Consider the following 26,126-nt stretch of genomic DNA (forward strand, 5'->3'; position numbering starts at 1 on the left):
ATAAATAAAAATCTTCAAAAGAAAAATTTTAAATACTTTTTGTTTTTCAAATTTGGAAACTGCCAACAGCTTATTTAGAATTCTCTAGTTTCCTGGTTGTTGTTTTAAAGGTTTTATTTTTAAGTAATCTCCACACCTAATGTGGGTCTCAAACTCACCACCTCAGGAGTCTCATGCGCTACTGACTCAGGCAGCCAGCTGCCCCTCCTTGTTTTTTTAACTCATGTTTCTTAAACATGATTAAACCACACATATAAAATATAATTAATTTTAAATGTATTTGTCTCCCTAGCAGTATGTTCAAAGACCAATGTTATACTGCTACTTTACAACTATAAGAGGTGCAACAATAGATTAACTCCCAAGATTTTAACACCTCATTTATTTTATTCAAAAACAAAAATCACAATTTCTCCCTTAGCTTCTGGAAACTGTACCACTAGAACTTTAAAATTTTTCTTAAAAGAAAAAAGTGCCAACTAGAAAATAAAATGTGGCTTGCATTTCATAAAAACAAGTTTGATAAAATCCATATACATAAAATGTTTGTTACTGAATTATGCAAAAAAATGAACAGCCACTTCACCAAATGTGGATATTTGGAATGGTCTGACAAAACAAGCTATGAGTACCATATAAAAACACTTTTGGAGGGATGCACTTCAAAATGAGAAGTGGTCATCCTCCAGAGTAACTAAAAAAGGCCATTAGCATCAGTAATAAGAAGCATTCAGTTCTTATTAAAATGCCAAAGGGGCAAAAATAATGAATACTGTTATGCTGAAAAAATAAAAAAATTAAATGTAAAAAAAAAAAATAAATAAATAAATAAATAAAATGCCAAAGGGATGGGATGGCTGGGTGGCTCAGTCGGGTTGGGTGTCTGCCTCTGGCTCAGGTCCCAGAGGTCCAGGGATCGAGTCCCACTCCTTGTTCAGTAAGAAGCCTGCTTTTTCCCACTGTCTGCTGTTCCCCTTGCTTGTGCTCACTTATGCTCTCTGACAAATAAATAAATAAATAAAATCTTAAAAAAAAGGATGCCAAGGGGAAAACCACACACAGCATCAAACACAAGTCAGTAGTCAAAGGTAGCAAGGACAGATGGCTATCTACAATGAAGTCACATCTCACACTGGCTACTCTAGATAGAGCTCAGGAGGGAACAAGAGGGATTTACTTTATGCCAGTTAATGATTTGCAGATTTTTTTTTAAATTTATTAATTTTTTATCTTTTATAAACATATATTTTTATCCCCAGGGGTACAGGTCTGTGAATCACCAGGTTTACACACTTCACAGCACTCACCATACCACATACCCTCCCCAATGTCCATAACCCCACCCCCCTCTCCCAACCCCCCTCCCCCCAGCAACCCTCAGTTTGTTTTGTGAGATTAAGAGTCTCTTATGGTTTGTCTCCCCGCCAATCCCATCTTGTTTCATTTATTCTTCTCCTACCCCCTTAACCCCCATGTTGCATCTCCACTTCCTCATATCAGGGAGATCATATGATAGTTGTCTTTCTTTGATTGACTTATTTCAATTGATTTGCAGTTTCTTTGCTGGATAAACAAATTAGTTTTAACATAAAGATTCAGAAGTGATCACTTTCAGAAGTTTCTGGACCTTCAAGAGGAAGGACACCTTCAACAGTTTTAGTCTCCAAAAGAAAAATCCCTCAACTCCCCAAGTCTTCCCAGATTAAGTAAGATGACTAAAAGAGAAAATTCCTTTATATTTCTGTTCATCAAAGAAATGCTTGACTCATGATACTCAGTAACTCACATCTTCAAGTTCAGTTGCAGCAATTGATGTCACATATCCAGCAAATCGGCTGTCACTTCCACCATAAATTTCCTGGTCATAATAACCTGTAGAATCAAGGCCCACTCCTTGAGCTTCATCAAGAGCCGCCTTCTTGCCTTGAATTTCTCGAATCTGTGCTTCAATATCTGTAAGAAAGTTAATACAGACTTTAATTTTCCAAAGAGACCCGAAACAATGCATATCTCTAGTAGGAATATGGTATCAAACTACTCTTCTAAATACACGAACTTTAAAATAACTATAATACATAAGGAGTTAGTAGAACTATACCTAGTACTGATTTTTTTTTTTTAAAGATTTTATTTATTTATTTGACAGAGAGAGATCACAAGTAGACAGAGAGGCAGGCAGAGACACGGAGGGAAGCAGGATCCCTGCTGAGCAGACAGCCCGATGTGGGACTCAATCCCAGGACCCTGAGATCATGACCTGAGCCGAAGGCAGCAGCTTAAACCACTGAGCCACCCAGGCGCCCCCTAGTACTGATTTTTAATACACTTAATACATCCCTACCTCAAGAGATAATACTGGTACACAGAAGAGATGTTTACCATTTCATTAACTACAAATTAGAACAGGTTACCAAAGTTTAAATTATTGTCAAATTCTAAAACCTTTCCCCAAATGAAAAAACAATACTGTCAATGTTGATAAGGGACAAAAAACAGCACTCGATTCAAGATCATTTAAACTCAACAAGACCAGGGGCACCTGGGTGGCTCAGTGGGTTGGAGCCTGTGCCTTCAGCTGGGGTCGTGGTCCCAGGGTCCTGGGATCGAGCCCTGCGCATTGGGCTCTCTGCTTGGCAGGGAGCCTGCTTCCTCCTCTCTCTCTGCCTGCCTCTCTGCCTACTTGTGATATCTGTCAAACAAATAAAAAAATTTTTTTTAATTAAAAAATAAATAAACTCAACAAGACCAGACATGAAAAACCAACAGCACTATGGAGAGTGGTTCTCAAGTTAGAATGGGCAACAAACTATCTACAGATTTTGTTAAAATGCAGGAGGCCTGGATCAGACCCAAGTTTCTGCATTCCTTACAAGTTCTCAGGTGCTGTCCTAAACATCTAGGACCACACTCTGAAGAGTAAAATAATAAAGGATAAAGTCTAAATTCTTTATAGCCTAGAATTCAGAGCCCTACATAGTTTGACTGCAAACACCATGACATTAATTTTATGAGTAAGAGTCTGAGCTCTGGAATCAAAATGTCTGCCTTCAAATAAAGGCTTTCTCCACAAATTAATGTTATTTCACCTCTGTGTCCCAGTTTCCTACATGTTTGTTTTTTTTAAAGATTAAATGAGGGGCGCCTGGGTGGCTCAGTGGGTTGGGCCTCTGCCTTCGTCTCAGGTCATGGTCTCAGGGTCCTGGGATTGAGCCCCCCATCAGGCTCTGCTCAGCCTGCTTCCCCCTCTCTGCCTGCCTGCCTCTATGCCTACTTGTGATCTCTGTCCGTCAAATAACTAAAATCTTTAAAAAAAAAAAAAAAAGATTAAATGAGATAATGAACATGGAAGTACTTAAAAGCATTCCATGAATGAATGAACTCTTGCCAGCTAGTTACCTTCAACTAAATTAAAATCCTTTGACACTAGGCACTTTAAAAAAGCTCACTTACTAGTTTGCAAGGACCAAAAGGAAAAAGATTCAAATGGCACAATGCAAATGCCCAACCCACGCCCTCAGAAGAGGGAGAAAACCCGCTGTAGTTAAGATGGGCGTGGCTTAAAGCAGAAAACGCAGGAACAGTATACAGGCCAAAGCCTAGCCGGACCACATTTTCCCTTGTAAAAGTGGGAGCAAGTCTCAGAAACGCAACATAACAGAACAGTTTACCACTGAACTTTGCAGCTCCAGTTTGTCATCACATCTCAAAATTCTTATCAAGCATCCACAGCACCACTATCTCCACAGTTACTACTTTTTCTGGCATCTCTCTCTCCCCTCAAAACTGTTACAGCAGCCCAGGAAGCCAGGGGCCCCCACCATGATCAATCACAAATAGAAATATCCTCATGTAAGCTGGGTGGTTTATTTTAATATCCTACTTTTGTTTCTGTTTGACGTTTATTTTTTAAAAGTTTAAATCCACATGTGGTCTCTTCCCTTACCCCCAGAATTTTCTGCCCTGAAATACAGAAGAAACTTCGGTCTAATGGGTGAGTGGAGATTAAGTCTTTATTTTTTTCTTTCTGAACATTTGCATTTCTAAAATGTTTGAGGCTTAAAAACAAACACTAGATGCAGGGACCACTCGTAAGTAAATAGGTTCTTCTAGCAGACCACAAATACTACTGCCATCAGGATCCAAACAGGACATACCAATGGGTAAATCAAGCCAGCAGAATACTCTGTGGTCTCCACCTCTACAGCATCAGTATAACTACTAACAACCTACACTGAAATCACCTGGGGCCCATGTTACAAGGACTGACTCCAGGCTTCAGATACATTAAGCCGGAACCTCGAACTGAAAACCCAGGTTTCTACTTTAGCAACAAACATCCAGAAAACTCTCCACTTCCAACCCCAGCTGGTCCTTAACAAAATTTCCCATTTAGGGCAGGTTATACTTTTTTCTAGCTCATACAGAACCACCACCACCACCACCACCACCAAAAATAGGAAAGGGGTGTTGTTTCAAAAAAACTGCATCATACTATACATGCTGTACAGTTTGCTCTCCCCCTACACACGCACACACACACAAAAATACATCATAGTTTTATTTTCCTTTGGTTTTTCCAGTCCCAAGTTTTCAGCAGCTAGTCTTTTATCTGGATAACATTAATTCAGGAACTACCTTCATCTACTGAATCTTACCTGCTGATTTTATGTAAGGATTAGCAACAGAGTTTTCTAATTGCAAAACGACTCAAAATACCAAATTCATTTGTTATATATCATGACTGGAATCTTAGTAAATAAAATTCAGCAACAAAATTACCTAGGGGCGAGGCAGGTCATGATAGTTAATTAATTCTGAAGGGAGTTCATTACCAAATTTCTACAAGTTGTATAGTTCAATTTTATGTGCAAACCAGGTGCTGTGTATCTGCTTGAAACTATGGATAAAAAGCCTAAGAAGCTCCTGGGTTTTGTTCGTGCACTGTAAACTGCAGCACATTTACACCAACATCACATTACCCACGAACCGAGACAACAGCTTCCACAACTCAGTTATGCAAAATGACAGAATTAAAAAACTAGAAAACTCAGTAATTATTTAATAAACTATGCAGCAAAATATGAAATATGATAAACTCAATAAACTCAAATATTTATACAAACAAAATTTATAAACAAGATAACTGGGATATTTTGTTTACAAAATAAACTAAATTTGTGGCACAAATATGGCAAAATACTAAGAACCAGTAAATCTGAACAATCGATCACACTGGGCTCATTAAATTTTATTTTCTCCTGTACTTTTCTGTACCTTACACTACTTAATAACTAAAGAGTAACTTTCAATCTATAGGAGTGTCATTAAAAGTAACTTTTCCAAATTTTGTAAACATTCTGCATCTCTCGGAAAGGAAAAGTTTGCCTCTAATCTCTTATTTTCAAAGCTGTCCCACACAAAATGGTAGCTACCAGTATGCAGGCATTCCTGTACTTTCTGAAATACAAACCAAAGATGAGCAAGATCATTTCTGACAACAAATGTGTAAGATTTGTTAGCAACAATAAGAAAAAAAAAAAGGGAACACACCAAATAGAATAACCAGAGGTCCAAAATGTTAAATAAAAGACTTGAGGAGACAGAGAAAGGAGGAAATGTTTATGCTACTCTCTTCCTACTTCAGTTATAACCAGCATGAATAAATCCTCTGTTCCTAACTAATCCCTTTCCAATTCAGACCCCCTGTAGTTGAGACATTCAGATGTGAAGATAAAGAAAAATGGATACTATCTGTTAGTGACTGGACAAGAAGAGACGATGGCCATCTCCTCATGGCCACACATAAAAGCTGGCACTCTAATCCACGTGGACCCACAAATACTCCAGTCTTCATGACGCATCGATCAGTACTTCTCATTATCAAGTAGTATTCCAATGCACGACAGCATCCAGGTTGCTTGCAGTTTGTAAAGATTACAACTACGGCTGCTACAGAACACTTATGCACAGGTTTTTAAGTAAATATAGCATTTAATAGTACTTGGGTAAATACCTAGTCTTACAGATAAATATCTAGTCTGCTGGGTCTTAAAGCAGTATACATGTTTAATTTTATGAAAAACTTACAAAGTCCTTTTGGTGGGTTTGATTACGTGAGTCTGAGAACAGAAAAGAGCTGAATTATTCCGTGTAACAGAGGAAGAATCATTTTGAGAGATGAAATGGAAGAAATGAAAACAAGTAAAATGAAGAAGAGCTGGGATAAGTGAGATTAGTAAAATACCGGCTTTATGGTGTTAAAAAGGCGGGGGGAGGGTGGTAATCAGGAGACAGATATATCTAATGTGGATTTCTAAATTATCGAAAGCTTCATTTCTGTTCCCCACCCAACCCTCCCCACAACTTGAGCACAATCTATGGAGCGGGAGCATATACAGAAAGACTCTCAGTTACTGACGCTGAAAACAAAATAAGAATTTCCAATCATGACAGCAGATTTCAAATCTTAAAATGGAAGTTATGGGTTGTCCTTCAAATCCCCAGAGTTGGCAGTCTAATACTGGTTTAACTTAAAAGAGCCTTAGATAAGAAATCAAAGTACTAGTTAGGTATTAAACTCGTGTTTAGGGGCACCTGGGTGGCTCAGCGGGTTAAGCCCCGACTCTTGGTTTCTGCCCAGGTCGCAATCAGAGTTGTGGCCTCAAGCTGGTCATGGCGTCAAGCCGCTTGTAGGGTATGCTCAGTACAGAGTCTGCTTAAGATTCTCTCCCTCCCTCTCCCGGCTGCTTGCATATGCGCACACGTATGTATATGTGCGCTAAAAAAGTATTCAACTTTTATTTACCAGAGTCTGCAAGAGCCTCACTAAAGGAGGAGCCTTGAAGGTAAACTATCTGAGAATGAGGTTTTTCTCAAGTTGGTATTCCTATTTTAAGGTACGAGTATTACAGGCACTCAAGCAAAACTATCTCAGACAGAAATAACTGCCTATGTAAGAACTATGAAAGTACATTCATTGCCAATAAAATTATAGTGGGAGGGGCACCTGATTTTGCAAGTCCTTCATCAGATTTCCTTGCCATGACTGGTCCGACCTATGCCTGAAGTATGATTTCAGAACTATGTTCATTCCTAAAGCCAGTAATTTTTTTGCCTACCTCCCTTGTTTGTGGGCCTCCAGACATCTTAACAGCAGCAGTAGTTGTAGGAGAGTCTAGGAGAGAGTAGTGGGTATTTGCTCCACTCTCTTCCCTGTTTCTGCACACTATGGGAAACTCTACAAGAAAAAGGTGCTGCAACAAATAAACTGCAAGGAAAAAAGAAGATGGAGGAGGAACATAAAAGATTTAAGACTAATCGATGTACAGACTTTATTTGGAACTTGATTCAAATGAACTGGAAAATGAATTTTTTATAAGGCAATCAATAAAACTGAACACTGGATATTTTGTTGCATTAATTTTAGGTGCAATAATTTTTTTTTAAGTTTTTACATTTTAGAGACACACGCTGAAAAATATGGATAAAAGATGCCTGGTATTTGCCTCAAAATAATGGGAAGGAAGAAGGGACCAGAATACAGATAAACAAAAGCAGGCCCATGTTTTTAACTGTTGAAGCTACGGTGCAACATGGGGGTTCATTTCACTCCTCTATTTTTGTATGTTTGCAGTTTTCAATAGAAAGTTAAAAAAACAGGCGCCTGGGTGGCTGTCGGTTAAGCGTCTGCCTTCAGTTCAGGTCATGATCCCAGTGTCCTGCGTTCAGAGCTCTGCATCAGACTCTCTGCTAGGCGGAGATGTTGCTTCCCACTCTCTCTGCCTGCTGCTCCCCCTGCTTGCGCTCTCTCTCCCTCTTTCACTCTGTCAAATAAATAAAATCTTTAAAAAAAAAAAAAAGTTTAAAGAACGTAAGCATGGTTCTCTTAAGTTTTGCCCTTTTTTCACTCATTCTTTGTTCTTCTAGCCCCTTGAAACCAAGGCCTCTGGCCCCACACAACAGAAAAAGAAAAGCTCTCTCTTCTTTGAAATGGAGTCCTCTGCTGGATGTAAACAGAATTTTTTTTTTAGCTCTTTTATGAAGTATCTTCCATCTTAAAAGCCCCAATTCTTCTCGATCTTCGTCATTTCTTTTCCTTTTCTAGTTTTATTTAGTTTGCTGATGGTAAGGTAAAATCCTAATAAATGTTAAGATATAAACATACATTTCCAAACTAAATTTGCTCCAACTACCTACAGAAGATAAATGTCATTATTCGATTGAAATTCCCCTCTTTTTGGAGGGGATTTCTGATCCTAGGAATGCTTCCAAGTATCAGAGAACAAACCCTTCCCTAGAAGATAGACATTAATTAACAGTGTGAATTAATGAAATTTGTGAGCTAGTCCACTTGGTATCTCAACTCATTCAAAAATGATTTCTGGGATGCCTGGGTTGCTCAGTTAGTTAAGTGTATGCCTTTGGCTCAAGTCATGAGTCCCATATATCAGGGTCCTTACTCAGCAGGGAGCCTTCTTCTCCCTTTGCTTGCCACTCCCCCTGCTTGTGCACAGCACACTCTCTCTGCAAATCAATAAATATTTTTTTAAAAATGACTTCCACTTTTCACTTCCTTTAAAATTACATTACTTTTATAATCAGAAAAAAGGTGATAAATATTTAAATTACAAACATTTCTGATATGAATACATCATATGTTTTAAGTGGGAGTTGAGTGTGACTTCAAAAGAATAGTGCAAAACTGGGGGGGGGTCTTTTAAAAGATGGGCAACATCTAACCTTCTGTTTATAATTTAACCTACAACCTAAATATCAAACTTTGAGACAAAACATCACTAGTCACATCTGATAAAACTGTTTAACTGCTCTCCACCAATTCTGTTTCTCTACTGGTTTCCACTTTTGTGCCTTTTCTTTCTTCCACGCTCCAGATGTTAATCCAGCTTGCAGCATTTTCTCCTCCTTGATGTATCTTTTTATTCCTCATTTTTAATTTAGATTGTTTTCAATGTTATAATCACTGTTCATTACATGGCACAGAGGCACAGCCCTTGGATGTTACTGACACCTTAGTCTGGTCCGTGTTACCTATTCTCTGACAGGCAGAAGCAAGTGAGCAAGGATTTCTCACATATGACACCTTTAAAAGACATCCAGAAAATAGAAAGTATATTCTATATCCCAACTCTCACACTTTTCCTTACACAAAGCTCAACAAGAACACTATGGTGGTAAATTTTTTAACTGATCATTATAGTATCAATTCCTTACTAATCCCTTATTAGCACTACTTAAATCAATTCTTAAATAATTACACAGTAAAGAAAATCTAAGCCATTTGCTTTTCTTTTTTTTTTTTTTAAAGATTTTATTTATTTATTTGACAGAGAGAGATCACAAGTAGACGGAGAGGAAGGCAGAGAGAGAGAGAGAGAGAGAGAGGGAAGCAGGCTTCCTGCTGAGCAGAGAGCCCGATGCGGGACTCGATCCCAGGACCCTGAGATCATGACCCGAGCCGAAGGCAGCGGCCCAACCCACTGAGCCACCCAGGCGCCCTGCTTTTCTTTTTACTAGCAACATTCACACTAGAAGCCTACAAAACCAAAAAAGTAAGTATTCTGAACACAGAAAAATAAAAATCTCAGAAAATGAAGACTACTATGACTATTCCAGACATTCTAAAAGCAAAAATTTAGGGAAAAACCTTTTTCAGCTTTGTGATCCCCCCAAAATCCATTCAAGAGACAGTGGCAAAACGAGCCAATATATGAGATTTTAGGATAATCCGTTTTCCCCATTCCAAGATGAAAAAGAGTGTTTCCTCGTTTGTCAAAGGCAACAATATGTGAACTGCTGGAGAGCAAGATTATGTACTTCAACAACTGTATACACTTGACACAACTTAATATGCAGAAAGGTCCAAAGGATTTTATTGATGTGAACCAGTCCAGCTCTTTTTAGATTTCAATACGGGACAATGTAAGCCACGACAGTAATAAACAATCAGGCTGCTTAAAGAGGATGTTAAGGGCTGATCCTAGCAAAAATATTCAAAAGGAATATGACAGCATTAGAAAAATAAACAGTTATCAGTTTGGCTCAACAATGGAACTAATAATCTGTGAAAAAAACATATAGGATGGTACAGCAATAACCCAGTTCAGTCTGAACACAGCATTATTTTATTCACAAAACTGAAGTAAAAATTATTGATGCAGCCATTACTTTAAAAATAAAACCACGGGACGCCTGGGTGGCTCAGTTGGTTGGGCAGCTGCCGTCGGCTCAGGTCATGATCCCAGCGTCCTGGGATCGAGTCCCACATCGGGCTCCTTGCTCAGCAGGGAGCCTGCTTCTCCCTCTGCCTCTGCCTGCCTCTCTGTCTGCCTGTGCTCACTCTCTCTGACAAATAAATAAATCTTTAAAAAAAATTAAAAAATAAAATCACAAAACACAACAAAGAAAAGTCTTTTTCAGTAACATTACTTAGGATAAAAAGATTACATAATCTTCTTTACTTAAAAGAGCAACATGATGGGGGAGGCGCCTGGGTGGTTCAGTCAGTTGAGCCCTCTGCTCACATCATGATTTCAGGATCCTGGGATCAAGCCCCTCATCGTGCTCCCTGCTCAGCAGGAAGTCTGTTTCTCCCTCTCTCTCTGCCCCTCCCGTGCTTCTGTTCCCTCTATCTCTTGCTCTCTCAAATAAATAAATAAAATCTAAAAGAAAACAAAACAAAAAACCATAGCCTTAAAAAAAAAAAAAAAGGCAATATGATGGCTAACTCCAAAAAATAAAACAAGTACTATACATTTTAAAAATTAACTCCAGTGAGGTTCATACTCCAGTCCTCCTGTATCAACTACTCCACTAGCTTAAAAGAATTGTTGGTCTGTCATTCTTCACACTGCAAACAACGACTTTCCTAAAACGCAGAAGTAACTTGTCACCTGGGAGAAGGAGTAAGGCACTTTATTCTGTAGTCACTGGAAAGCCAAGCCAAATCTAGCGCAGTATTCAGAACCTTTAATGTGATGCTAACCTAACACTTCTTCCTCTCAGTTCAGGAGGTTCCCAATATATTTGTAAGTCCTACTTTCACTTATCTCAGCCAAACAATGTATCCAAACCTATCCAATCATTCCGAAGTTAGCTTAAAATGATCTCTTCTTGTGAAACTTTTAGTATTTCCAATATAATCTCTCAATAAATGTTAGTATGCAGTACCCATCAGGCACTAGGTACCGGGGATACAAGATATAGTTCCTGCACACAATAATCTCAAAGTGGATGATACCTTCACACAACAGACTATTCTAATATAATAAAGTGCTATAGTAGCTCCACAAAGAAAAAAATTAAAACCCACCAAGAATTCTGCTCCAAGTTATGAAAGAGGACTTATTCGCGGAAACAGAGATGCACCATAAAGGACTACAGTTCTTTAGAAAAATATCACGAGGAAGGGAGTAGGAAACTATGTGAACATTACAGTGCACTTCCACTAAACATTTACCATCTTCTATCTTATACTCAGTGATGGACAGTGTCTTGTACACAGTGCCCTAATGTTAACTGAATACTCCTACATTTCTTTACAGCATCAGTTATTTCACACTGACAGGATTCCAAGTAAAATAGCAAATATGGCCAATGAATTTCAATCTTCTATAGACCAGTTTTTAACTGGGTTTCAGAAAAGCAGGAAAACTGATCCAAACTTTTATTCTCCTGTCCAAAAGGATCTTGAAAGTACCAATAAACAAGTAATCAATGCCACAAAATGCCCCAAATGAACAAACAATAGCAACATCTTTACATCTTCTAATCACTCTGCAAGGTATGTCTAAATTAGTCTAATGACAGAAGAGTAAGTGCCTAAAAACCCTTCAGGGTTAAAACAGTGCTGAAATCTAAAAAGAATATTAAAATCATTGCCAATTAATGAGCATGTTTCAGAAGTTGCAGAAAGCTGGACTTCAGTTCTAGTGGGTAACACAATTACTCGATGTCATTCACGTTCTGGTCCCAAACAACCTTTCCAGATTCGTCTACATTTTCCTTCCTTGCACTGCCACAGTCCACTACTCAAACACACTTTCCACGACTCCCTGCCTCGTTACAAGATGTTCTCTCAAGCTCAAATGTGCCACCCTAATTTAAAACGGATTGATCCTTTTCGACCAGGGACACGTCATCTCCTCTATGAAGCAGTCCTAAACGTACATTAATCACTCCGTTACCCACGATCCCAACATGTTCTATTTCCATTTAAGCATAATAAAAGAATGAAGACGTATACACGTTTCCCCATTAGCCTGTAAAACTTCTGACGGCCTTACTCTTTGTTACTTCAGACTCAGACTAAACCAGGCACCTGGAAACGAGTGAAACAGAAGCGACTCTTGGAAACCTCGTGTTTGATGAACACCTCAGATTCCACGTCAGAAATCAAGAAACGCACCTCCAAATTCCCATGCCTCATCTTTTCTGAAGTGACCCTATTTCCTGCCATTTCTGGGTACTGGTACTCCCTAAAGGACGCCGCCTATTCTCAACATTTTCCTAATTTTGTATTCTCCGTATTCCATAAAACGATCAACTACCTCGAAAGCTTTGGCCATTAATAAAAATCATGTGCTTTTCCTTCTTCCGCCAATAATCAGTCTCCAAAGAACAAGACCAATATTCAAGTGATCAAGGGAAGAAAAACCACTAGATTTTATTCCCAAATCCCTTCGAACCAAAAAACCCAAAACGAAGTATTTTAGATGCCTGAAGACAAATTAGACAAGATTAAGAGGCATGGGTCTCGGTTAGGCTAAACTCCATCTGGGGCTGCCTGAAAAGCGGCTGCCGTATTTCGGTGCTTCCTGACTCTCCTATGCAAAATCCGTGCGGACAACAGTTCCGAAAGGCGAGCGAGACTTTAGGCTTCCAGGCCCGTTTCCCCGATCCCTTGCCCTGGACTCCTTGTTGGCGAGCCGTCTGAACGAGGCCTTCCGGCCAGAAAAGAGAAGCAACTCTGAAGGAATAGGACCCAAACACGGAACAAAGCGCCTACCGGCGCTGTATGAGTAGGACGCCATTACGTGGGGCAGTGGCCTGCGCCGCTAGCGCGGAGGAAACCACCAGGACCCCCAAGCGCGGGCCCGGCACCCCACCAAAGAAACCACAGGCCGAGGCAAAAAACTAGGAAAATAGAGTGTGGGCAGTCTGGGCAGCAGAGAAGACACCTAACCATGGGAAGAGTGCTTACCTTCGTGAGTCTTGGCAATCTTCGCCATTTTGTCCACTCGAACACACAGACGGAACTGGCGCTCCCAAGGACTTCCGCTCGCCGCCGCTGCCACGGAGAAAAATAGCTGGGGAATGCTCTCTGCGCATGCGCCAAGCGGGCGCGCGCTCCGTCGGGTGACACGTGACAGAGCCGCCACCTAGATGGAACAGAGAGATGCATTGTGGGGGAGGGGGAGGAGCCAGGACCGGGTCGGGAGGCAGTTTTCCTGGTGATACGAGAAAAGGACTAGGCAAATCTTGATGCCTTTAACTGAATAGCTTGGCGTGGGAGGAGAGTGGATGGTGTAGGACAGTTAACAGTCACTGTAGGAAACGCTACGGGTTTTAGCGCTGGAAGAAACCTCAAAGCGTCCATTCCCTTTTCCCAAATCGACCGGGAAGTGCACTGGCGCCACAGAAAAGTCTTCCTTAGCATCTGCCTCAGCTGTTGCGGTGGAGAGTTTGTGCAAACAGTCCTTAACAGTCACCTCCTTCGCGCTGAAATTCAAGGTCATTTTTCTTTCCTTTTAAATGATTACCGTTTGGGTAGGAGTTCTGTTACAGACAGTATTGTACCTTACAAATAACCCAGTAACGTGAACAAGTTGTTGCTAATCCCGTTTAAGAAATGAGAGAAAAAACTAGGGCGGGGATATCTGTAACACATGCAAGGTCACACCGTTATTAAATCACACAGAAGGAACTTTGCCACACTTTTAAAGCCTTTTAACTTTATAGGTTCTTAGAAGACCACTGATGGTCAGCAGTAACGGTGATGAAATGCCTCTCTTAATCCTAAATGTCATTCTTAAATGAGGAATTTTTAAAAGATGCGAATATGGCTGTCTTTTTTTTTTTTTCTATGCATCAGTTACATGAGCATAATTCTTAACTGTCACACTGGCCTTGGACTTTAGAAATGAAAAAGAACATAACTTAGAAGGGAAGTTGGGACCGGAAGCAGCCCAGGAAAACAAGTGAGGATTAAGGTTAAAGCTATCACAAAGGAAACAGTTCACCTGGCTGTGTGATAGAGTCACAACACAAATAGTAGAAAACTTGGTAACAAAATGGGATTTTTATTAGCATCAATGAAAAAAATCAATTTGATGGGATAAAATTTTCAGTTTTTAATTTAGTTGTTTCAATTTAGGTTAAACAATAGTTGGGGGAGGAAGGGGATGAAAGAGAAGAACGTAGGTTATTATACAAATTATTGGTAAACTCTAGTTCTTGGATTAGCAGAGGGCCCACGGATATTCCTAACATGGTTTATAACCTACACATAGATTACATATATTCTTTTATATGTACAAAATAGCATATTTTAAAATAAAGGAAAAAAGGATGCCTGGGAAATAAGGAATTACAGAAGAGTGTTAATATCCATCAATAATCCACAATATAAAAAAATCCATCCATGTCAACAAAAAAAAATCACAAGGTCATTGCATTTGTTGGCTTTATGTAGAAAAAAAAAAAAAAGGTAAATTTGTATCTACAAGGCAATTACTGTCCTGTAAAAATATATGCAAAGGAGGGCATCTGGGTGGCTCAGTTGGTTGAGCTACCCCTTTGACTCAGGTCATGATCCTGGAGCCCGGGATCAAGTCCCACATCGGGCTCCCAGCTCCATGGCAAGTTCGCTTCTCCCTCTGACCTTCTTCCCTCTCATTCTCTCTCTCACTCTCAAATAAATAAATAAAATCTTAAAAAAAAAAGCCCTAGTACAAAATATATATATACATATATATATATATATATATATATATGCAAAGGAAATTTACTGAAGTGTTAATAGTAGATGTTTATGAATGATGAAATTATGAACTTTTAAAATAATTTTTAGCATTTTCCTGATACTTTGCTATGAGCACATATTTTTATAAATACACACACAAAGAATGTATTAAAGGTGGGGTGCCTGGTCGGCTCAGTTGGAAGAGCATGTGACTCTTGATCTCAGGGTGCTGAGTTTGAGCCCCATGTTGGGTGTAGAGATTTTTAAAAATAAACTATTAAAAAAAAAAAAGAAAAAGGAGATGAAATGAAAAGCATGTGCAAAGTAGGTATCACATGTCCTTTGTCTTTCCAAAAGAGAAGCTGGACCTGCTGGCCACATTGTATTATATGCATATTTCTCTAGGTTACTAGGTATTAAGTTAACTTTTGTAGGACAAAGGCATATATGAGATAGTGAGATATGAAAAAATCTGCCAATCTGCCAAAGATCAAGAGAGATTCCCTTCTTTTAGTCTTCTTCTAAAGACTAATTTGTCTTTAATAAAACAATGACTTGGACATTCTGACAGTAAGTTAACAAGGGTTTTTCAGTAAGTACCTTTTACTTTCCATTTTCAATACTAATTAACAATATTCAGATATCAATTAAAATACATTTCCTGCCCTTTTCTGGTGAAGTTTTCTGTTTCACAGGTTAGAAAAGGTTATCTGATCTTTTTAAAACCCAGACAATTGACAGTGATATAATCCAATTAAAAGGAAAACCCATTCTTTTTCTTTTCAAGTAAGCTCTACACCCAACATGGGGCTTGAACTCATGACCCTGAGATCAAGAGTCACATGCTCTACCGACTGAGCCAGCCAACCACCCCCATTCCTTTTCTAATCATGGGTACTTGGAGGTTGGCTTTTCTGAGTCTCAAAAAAATATTGCGAAGTAGCAAGCATACATAATTTTTCTGGACAAAAAACAAGTTACAATAATTTTGCAGAATGTTAAATGCTAGTTGTAACTTGCTCAAAGCACCTTTGGGGATAAAACTATAAAATAGGCCTTAGAGTTCTGTGCTATAGGAAAACCACTGACAGTTAATCAAACCCATCTTTTCTTTTTTTTTTTTTTTTAAGATTTTATTTATTTGTTTGTTTCGAGAGGGAGGGAGAAAGAAAGCAAGACCACAAGGGCAGGGGGAGGAAGAAGCAGACTCCCTACTGAGCAGGGACCCCAATGCAGGGCTCCATCTCAAGATGCCGGGATCATGACCGGAGCCAAAGACAGCGACTTAACTGACTGAGCCATGCAGGTGCCCCCAAGCCCATCTTTTCTCAGGTAAAATAAGGACTGTTATGGATAAGTGGCCCACAATCTTGATGTGTAATGTTTCCTAGATGCCTCATATCAAAGGAATCAGACTCTCCCTACCCAAGGCCAAAAATCCAAAACTTTCTATCTCCCTTTCAGTTATGCCTAAAGTTCCAAAACTACAGAATCTTATTTCTGAAAATTTAATTCATTACTCAGTTAAATAAGAGATAACCTTGAGATGATGTTCTAAATATGTCAGTCAGTGTGCCTGTCATGCCTGACTTTCCCTTCTAGCTTCAGCTACCTGACCAAAGTCTCTGCTCAGGAAAATAGCACTGGGATGTTCTCTTCAAAGGAAAGGCACCTGGCCAGCTACCTAGAACCTGGTTTGGAATACAGGACATTTCTACCCACAGAAATAAAAGTTATTGGCTAAGTCAAGATTCTTTCTCTTGGGGCACCTGGGTGGCTCAGTGGGTTAAGCCGCTGCCTTCGGCTCAGGTCATGATCTCGGGGTCCTGGGATTGAGTCCCGCATCGGGCTCTCTGCTCAGCAAGAAGCCTGCTTCCCTCTCTCTCTCTCTCTGCCTGCCTCTCCGTCTACTTGTGATCTCTCTCTCTGTCAAATAAATAAATAAAAAATCTTTAAAAAAAAAAAAAAGATTCTTTCTCTTGGAAATTTGAACTGGAAGTATGAAAAGACTTATCAGTTGCTATTGAAACAAAGAATCAAAGGAAAATATTTTAATGACAAGACTGAGGGTTCGCAAATTTCTGCTGTTCAAGTCTCCACAGCTACCCGAAATCCAGAACCATCTCCAGCCCCAACCATCTAATGGCCCATTCTTTAAATAGTACTGCTTTTCCTCTGTCTGGGTGGCTCAGTGGGTTAAGTCCTTGGGACTTGGGATCAAGTCCTGCATTGGGTTCCTTCCTCAGTGGGGAGTCAGCTTCTCCCTCTACCCTCCCCTCCTACTCCTGTTTTTTCTCTCTCAAATAAGTACAATCTTTTTTTTTTTTTTCAAATAAAATCTTAAAAAAAAATCAGTACTGCCTTTCTTTTTTTTTTTTTAAAGATTTTATTTATTTATTTGACAGAGATCACAAGCAGGCAGAGAGGCAGGCAGAGAGACAGGAGGAAGCAGGCTCCCTGCTGAGCAGAGAGCCCGATGCAATCCCAGGACTCCGAGATCATGACCTGAGCCGAAGGCAGCGGCCCAACCCACTGAGCCACCCAGGCGCCCCAGTACTGCCTTTCTTGAACTAACATGGGGAGATGTCTCTTCCTTCCAGCTATTCCAGGCCTAACTAGAACAGAAGAGCAGTATATTAACATCTTAGTGTGAATTCATTAACTAGCTTCTTTTTTTTTTTTTAAGATTTTATTTATTTATTTGACGGAGAGAGATCACAAGTAGACAGAGAGGCAGGCAGAGAGAGAGAGAGGGAAGCAGGCTCCCTGCTGAGCAGAGAGCCGGATGCGGGACTCCATCCCAGGACCCCGAGATCATGACCCGAGCCGAAGGCAGCGGCTTAACCCACTGAGCCACCCAGGCGCCCCCTAGCTTCTTTTTCTAGTTAAAAGTCAACTGAGAGCTCTCTTTGATTCATAATGGTGAAGTATCTAGATTCAAAGTCTGAGCAGGTGTCCCAGACAACTAGGGATTGTGGCCCAGAAAGAAGCATTTGGTGCCTGGAATGGTGTGATGTTTTCTAATGTGTCAACTTGGCTAAGCTACAGTCCCTAGTTATTCAAACAGATACCAACCTAGGTATTTGTAGATGTGCTTTAAGTCCACAATAATTGAGTTTAAGTAAAGGAGATTGTTCTAGATAAGCTGGGTAGATCTAATTCAATCAGTTGAAAAGCCTTAATGGCAGAATTTAGGCTTCGCTGATGCAGAGGTAATTATACCCGTGGACAGCAACTTCATCCTGTGCTGGAGAATTCCAACCTACCCTTACTGATGGTCTGGCCTTCAGATTTTGGACTTTCTTAGCCAGTGTCCACAACTGTATAAACCAATTCCCTGCAATGAATCTCTCAATATGTATCTCCTGGTGGTCTGTTTCTCCAGTGAAAACCTGATTGATAGAAATGTCAAAGGCAGGGGCACCTGAGTGGCTCAGTTGGTTAAGCCTTTGACTCAGGTCCCTGAGTCCTGGGATCGAGCTCCATGCTGGGCACCCTGCACAGTGGGGAGTTTGCTTCTTTCTCTCCCTCTGACCTTGCCTCTGCTCATGCTCTCGCTCTCAAATGAATAAAAAATCTTTAAAAAAAATGCCAAAGGCAAATTTCACCATTCATTCAAAAAATATTTATCAAGGACCTATTAATAAATATTTAATGAGGACCTATTGTATACCAGACATTATTTTTCAAGTTAAATTATGGAGCACATTGTATATAGAGTATGTCCATTACAATTTCCTATGCAGCTGCTATCCAAGAGCATGATCAATCTTTCGTGTGCTGATTCCAGTATGCCTTGCCTTAGTTATGGCTCTACCAGTCATACTCAAAATACCCAGTTTTGAATTTTGTAAAAGATGTTATTTATTTATTTGACAGAGACAGAGACAGCGAGCGAGAGAGGGAATATAAGCAGGGGGAGAGAGAGAGGGAGAAGCAGGCTTCCTGCCGAGCAGGGAGCCCGATGCGGGCTCAATACCAGGTCCCTGGGATCATGACCTGAGCCAAAGGCAGATGCCTAATGACTGAGCCACCTAGGTGCCCCCCCATTTTTGAATTTTGTGTTATTACCTTGTACTTCTTTATACTTCTACTACATATGTATGTTATCAAATATGCTGTTTGATTTTGCTTGTTTTTTAAACTTTTATGTAAGTAGAATCATCCTAGTTATATATCCATATATATCCATAACTCGTGTTTAGCTAATACTTATTCTTTTTTTTATTCCAGTATAATTAATGTGCAGGGTTATATTAGTTTCAGGTGCACTGATGCAACAATCTGTACATCACTCAGCGATCATCACGGTAAGTGGATTCTTAATCCCCTTCACCCACCCACCTCGCCTCAGGCAACCACCAGTTTGTTTTCTATATTTTAAAAGTCTAGTGGTGGGCGCCTGGGTGGCTCAGAGGGTTAAGCCTCTGCCTTCGGCTCAGGTCATGATCTCAGGGTCTTGGGATGGAGCCCCGCATCGGGCTCTCTGCTCAGCAGGGAGCCTGCTTCCTCCTCTCTCTCTGCCTGACTCTCTGCCTGCTTGTGATCTCTGTCTGTCAATAAATAAATAAAATCTTTAAAAAATAAAAATAAAAAAAAAGTCTAGTGGTTGTTTTTGTTGTTGTTCTTGTTCATTTTTTTTCTTTGTTCATTTCTTTCTTAAATTCCACATATGAGTGAAATATCGTGTTTTGTCTTTTTCGACTATTTCACTTAACATTATACCTCTAGAACCATCCATGTTGCTGCAAATGGCAATATTTCATTCTTTTTATGGCTGAGTAATATTCCATTTTATATATACAATGCATCTTTATCCATTCATCTATTTTTTAATCCATTCATGTATGATGGACACTTGGGTTGCTTCCATATTTTGCCTGTTGTAAATAATGCTGCAGTGAACATAGGGGTGTATACATTTTTTAGAATTAGGGTTCTCATACTCTTTGGGAAAGTACCCAGTAGTAGAATTACCAGACATTATCTTAGATGCTGGGAATATAATGGTGAATAAGACACTGTCCTCATGGAGCGTAGATTCTCTGAGGGAGAGAGATTAATAACTGTGAGAGAGTGTGTGTGTGTGTGTGTGTGTGTGTGTAATTTCAGGTACTGTCAAATACTATGAAGAAAAAGCAGAATGAGGGAGGGAGAGGGGTCAGGATGGAAGTATAATATGAACATAAATGATGAGATATCCAAGGATACGACATTTCAACAGATACTTAAATGAAATAAGGGAATGAAGATTGGGGAGAGGAGTATTTCAGACATAGTAAGTGCAAATGTGCCAAGGTGGGAATGAGCTTGAGGTCTGTATGTCTCCAGAGTGACATAAGGGATGGGGGGAAAATGGCAGGAGACAAGATGGTACCATAGGTACCTGCAGTACTACTACACTGTTGAATGAATGAATGAATGTTGAATGAAGATAGCTTCTAAATTTCCTGCTCTATATTGCCTCTGTTAGCTAACACAGGGGGAGCAACTACATAATTTTTGCTACTGGATTCTCCATGATATATGTACATAAAAAGCAGGAAACATTATCATTAATGATTCACCTTAGACTAGCTGTTGTCACTAGTTAAACTAAGAAATTGGTAGGAGGTAGAGGAAGGTGGTATATAAGAATCAGAGAAATAGTAGGATTTATGAAGAAGGGTAAGGAATGTTGGAGAGACTAGAGTCCTTGCGTCAATGACAGGTGCTGTGTTGTCAGCAGGTACCAGAGTCAACAAGTTGGCAATACTGGTAACAACAGCCACAGTACAGTACATCAGTTTTTGATGCCACCCAGAACACAAAGAGACCAACTAAGCCTCGTGCTTCCTTTTTAGTGATAGGAGACACAAGATGCATTAGTTTGTCCTTTACTTTGGAGGGGATGTCCAGGCATGCCCCAGGCCACTATGTCCCTAAAACAGTGGTTCTCAGCTAGAAATGATTTTGTCTCCTAGGGATACCTGGCAACGTCTAGAGACATTTTTGGTTGGCACAGCTCTATCCTCTGCCTAGAGGGTCCCCCTTCCTATTTCCAACCCCATCTCCTCTACCCTCTTTCAGTTGCTTAACTTCTCCTCAACCTGTCAGACTGACCCAATGTCAGTCACCTAACCAGGATTCTCCCCGTAGGAGTGAGATAAAGATTGCATGCTTTGCCATGCTCCTGAAATGCCACAGAACTCTAAGTAATAACTTTGTATTGTGAGGTTTCTATGGGGTCTGCCTTCCTAAGCTGGACTGTAAGACCTAGAGCAACTTAAGGGGAGAAATTACTGGCATCTAGAGGTCAGGGATACTGCACAACATCCTATGTTGCACAGCTCTCCAAACTAGAAACTTTTGGCACAGAATGTCAATGTGCCACAGTAGAGAAATCCTGCCCTAAAAATATAACTAATGGAGCAGACCCTTTATTTTCTTTGGATTTATCTCCCACCCTCTAGAGTATATGGCTTCTCAAGGCCTCCATGTACTTACCATTTCCTGGTCATCTAGTCTTATTAACAAGATTAACACAATGCATCAGCATGGTGGACTAATACAATGTTGTGCTCTATGTCCAGCTGTCCATATTGGTTAAGATTATGTTATGGTAGAGTTGGGGCACCTGGGTGGCTCAGTCAGTTAAACATCTGCCTTTGGCTCAGGTCATGATCCTGGGGTCCTGGGATCGAGCCCATGTCGGGCTCCTTGCTCAGCAGGGAGTCTGCTTCTCCTTCTCCCTCTGCTGTTCCCCCGGCTCGTGCTTGCTCTCTCTGTTAATTAAATAAAATCTTTTTTTAAAAAAAAGACTATATTAAAAAAAGACTGTATTATGATTGAGTTATTATGATAGATGGTATTATAGGGGAGTCAACATAATCCAGGGGTAAAACTTAAAACGTACTCTGTTGTCCAGCCCAGGAGAATGCACACAGTTTTAAATCCTCCATATCATTAGGGATTGAAAACAATTCTTTAATTTTTATTTATTTATTTATTTATTTGAGAGAGAGAAAGAGAGAGAGTGGAGGGGGAGGGGCAGAGGGAGGAAGTCTTCAAGCAGACTCCCCACTGAATGCAGAGCCTGATGTGGGGCTCGAACTTTGACCCATGAGATCATGATCAGAGCTAAAACCATGATTCGGACACTTAACTGACTGAGCCACCCAAGCACTCCAGAACACGTGTTAATCTGTTAATCTGTGCTAGATACCACACTTGACACAGCAACTGCAACTGAAGATACTTCTTGGTTGAATGTGATAATTCACTTTCATCCTCCAGGATATGTGTGAGCTTTGTAAGGGCCTGACTTAAGTGTAAATATAATGTGAACCACTACCCTTGCATGCTTTAGGTCTTTAAGGCACCAATCTCTGCCATATTTCCTAGAATATAATAATGTTTTTTATTTAATATCTTGGCAGGGTGTGCGGGGGAGCTATTTAGTAGCCTTCCCCATATGTTATTCTACAGGCTATGGAACTTACATGGAAGTTTGGCCAGCTTCTAAGTATGTTCATTACATTTACACATTTAGGAACTTGGAAAATGACACTGGACACCATGAGCCAGACCTGGGCCAGGACTCCATTTCTGACCCTATCTACCACCATTCTAACAGGCTACCACACTTTGTGTCTCAGTGTCAACTTGGACTCTGTGTCCATGGCCCTCAACATATTAGATTATTCCACTTTTCCCAAGGTATAGTTACCAGAGCAATAGGATAGGTAGGTGACTTTGGAGAAGTACTAGGGGATTCATTAATGCATACTTTGGTGTTACATGGTACTTCCTGGAGGACCTAGCTTCTCTTTCAATCAAATGGTCTAAAATCAAATCATTCTAAGTTTGAAAACTAGCTCAGGTCTGAAAACTAAAGAATTACTTTTCTTTTTTCTCTAACTGGAATAGCTGCCTTCAGCCTCCTGAACATTCATCCTTGATTTCACCCAGTTCTAATAGATTGAACAACACCCTTGTCCGCTGCCCATCAATTTGCCTCTAAGGACATCCTACTGTATTAACCATCTAAATATCATTCTCAGGTCAGCACCCCCCAGGCAGCCATTCCCATTCCAACCCTGTGCTAATTATAATTGTCCCCACCTTGCTTTTGATGGTTAAGCATCACCACTTGGCCTCTGTTTGGGGATCCCATCATCCCCACTGCTCTCATGGAGCTTAGCTCTGTAACTCTATCTGCTACTATCACCTGAGGCCTATAAAGGACAGCCACTATGACTAACAGTGCTTTCCCTAGGCCATATTGGAGCCTGAGGCAAAAGGAAAAATCAGTAATATTGATCCTGCCTTTATTTAAGATTTTATCTTGTTCACATGGATTTTTCTGCATTAATTTCGATTTTTAAAAATATATTTAAAGATTATATTGATTACAGAGCTTTTTGGTCCCCTCTTTAGTTTTGCACCTGAGGCAAGTACCTCATTCACTTCACCCTAGCCTCAGTCCTGTTCAGTGATGCTGGTGCTTCTCTCACATTCCTTATAGCCTTAAGCAACAGAGTATCCTCTGAGCCTCCCCATGGAACATAATTAACTGCTAAGTTTTTTGGCAGTGAATATTTATTGAATATTTAGCACTGAATATTTATTCTAGCATAGCCACTTATTGACTCCTTTGATCACCCCTTCTTCCACCATCTTCCACAGTAGTCCTGTGGTTCCTGCCACTTAGTATGGGCTATTGCTTTCTCTGAGGTTTCTTTTTTTAAGATTTTATTTATTTATTTGACAGAGAGAGATCACAAGTAGGCAGAGGCAGGCAGAGAGAGAGGGGGAAGCAGACTCCCTGCTGAGCAGAGAGCCCTATGTAGGGCTTGATCCCAGGACTTGAGATCATGACCTGAGCCAAAGGCAGAGGCTTAACCCACTGAGCCACCCAGGAGCCCCCACCTTTTTTTTTTTTTTTTTTAATAAAAGAACTTTCTCTGAGTTTCTAAGAGCATCCTAGTAGAGTGTTAGCACTGCCTTCACGGGTCCTTCATATCATGAGATAGTGCTTTCATAGTGACAAACCCTCCCTATCCAATGTTGGTCTGCTACCACCAATGTTCTGGTGTCCAGGAAGGAACATAAGGAAAGTTCCTGAGCGGGACACCTGTTGTCTTATAAGTCAGAGGTCTCTGTATGTTCTTCAAGCAATGAGGGAGTACTAGCTTTTTAACAGAAACAATTAGGCCACTTCTGTAAGCCTAGAGCACTCAGGGAAATCTAGGATTTCAAGATTCTTGAGTGCACTGACCCAGATGTCCTCGTCCTATTTCTTAGGACTGCAATCCTTCCCAATCAGGGCCCTCACTTTGTGTAAGAAATATGCTGAGGCTGAAAATTCTGTCCACTTTTGGAGATCTGCTACTCAATATTAAGTCCTAAACCTAATTATCAGCTTTTTTTTTTTTTTTTTGCTCTCTACCTGCAGCCAATGAGACTCTTTATATACCACCAAGAATGCCCTCCAGCTTTTATATTTAACCTTTAATAAGTGATTAGTCACTCTCAACATTTTAGTGGCTTTCCTCCAATACCTCAGTAGAATCTATTTGTGCTTCACTTACCATCAATGAGAGGGTCCTCATTGCCAGGCAGACTGTGATTCAGAGCTAAAAGTCCTATTTTAGAGTCTGCTTTCTTGGATCACAGGTTAGGTTCCCTAGAGGGAGCTTTGGAGATGGGATGGCCCTTCAGAGTTGACCTAAATTGAGGCAAGGGAGTTGGGCCTTTATACTTTCATATCAACAAGATTTTGGATATGAATTTCCCCAGGAAGAGGGCATGACCTTGGGAGAAGTAGCTCTCTTTTAACTACAAGCAAAACCCAGAGAGGGATGCATCCGAGAGCTGCCACAGAATTCTCAACGGTTCCAGTTATGAGGGGAGAAAGAAAGGCAACTGGGTAGTCCACTATAACTTCCACTACAATGTAAAAAAGTGTCTTCCATCAGATGACAATGATGCAGACAGACAGAGGATAACACTATTCCCTAAGGATATGAGACTCAAAGTTTGAGCTTTCACCAAAATGTGGGTAAGTAATGGTCTGAAAGCAGTAGGGAGGAGTGAAAGACACAATGGTCCTATTCTCTTGAAGTACATAGTTAGTACATAGATAGTACATGGGTTAGCAAATGCCCCTTCCAAAATTCTCAAACGTTTTTTCTCTCTTGGAATGGTGACTAATTTAAAATAGCTTTTAGGAGCACCTGGGTGGCTCAGTGGGTTAAAGCCTCTGCCTTCGGCTCAGGTCATGATCCCAGGGTCCTGGGATTGAGCCCCACATTGGGCTCTCTGCTCAGCAGGAGCCTGCTTCCTTTCCTCTCTCTCTGGCTGCCTCTCTGCCTACTTGTGATCTCTGTCAAATAAATCTTAAAAAAAAATAAAATAAAATAACTTTTAAAGCCTCTTTTTCTAATTCACGGCAGCTTACCAATTGTTATACCTCTCCAGGAGTCTCCCTGTGTGGAAGTTAGCAGGGGCAGGGGGCACATGCATGTGCTCAGTTCTGAAACCTTTCTCTCCCACTAATGCACTTATTCTCAAATTCTAACAGCACTCAAATCCTCTGAGCAGCTTTTTTTTTTTTTTTAATATTGTATTTATTTGAGAGAAAGAGAGCATGAGCAGGGGCTCGGGGGTGTTGAGGGGGAGACAGAGGGAGAGGGAGAAGCAGACTCCCTGCTGAACAGGAAGCCTGATGTGGGGCTCAATCCTAGGACCTCCTTGAGATCATGACCTGAGCCCAAGGCAGATGTTTAACCAACTGAGCCACCCAGGAGTCCCCTGCCCACCCCCAGGCCCCACCCCTGTGCCGAGAAGCTTGGAAAGTATTGGTTGTGAACCCAAACTTCAGAGTGATGTAGCAGATTTCAGGTGGAGCCAAAGAGCTAATAATTCTTTCCAGGTGGCCTACTACCATTCATTGAGAAACACTGCATATCCAAGCCTCTTTTCTTTTTTTCAACTTATTTATTTTTGAAGATTTTATTTATTTATTTGACAGACAGAGATCACAAGTAGGCAGAGAGGCAGGCAGAGAGAGGAGGAAACAGGCTCCCTGCTGAGCAGAGAGCCAGATGCAGATGCGGGACTCTGGGATCATGACCTGAGCCCGAGTCAAAGCCTCTTTTCTTAT

At 40.4% G+C, this 26,126-nt stretch overlaps 1 protein-coding gene across 4 annotated transcripts in view; it reads right to left on the reverse strand.

Moving 5' to 3' along the window:
- The window catches only part of SF3B1 (splicing factor 3b subunit 1), a 60,353-nt gene that overhangs the window by 24,344 nt on the left and 9,883 nt on the right, over positions 1–26,126 (reverse strand). For 3 of the 4 annotated variants that reach the window (XR_007125752.1, XM_047720659.1, XM_047720663.1), the window contains exons 1-3: positions 13,635–13,765; positions 13,220–13,397; positions 1,787–1,953 (exon numbers count right to left, since the gene is read on the reverse strand). Coding sequence is in view for 3 of the 4 variants with exons in the window: in XM_047720659.1 (XP_047576615.1) it covers positions 1,787–1,953; positions 13,220–13,397; positions 13,635–13,754 (465 nt within the window). In the remaining variant the exon portion in view is untranslated. Of the gene's footprint in view, positions 1–1,786; positions 1,954–13,219; positions 13,398–13,634; positions 13,766–26,126 lie in introns of those variants that run through there. The other variant, XM_047720660.1, reaches the window with a different exon arrangement.

Source organism: Lutra lutra, chromosome 3 (genome assembly GCF_902655055.1).
Source record: "Lutra lutra chromosome 3, mLutLut1.2, whole genome shotgun sequence".
NCBI lineage: Eukaryota > Metazoa > Chordata > Mammalia > Carnivora > Mustelidae > Lutra > Lutra lutra.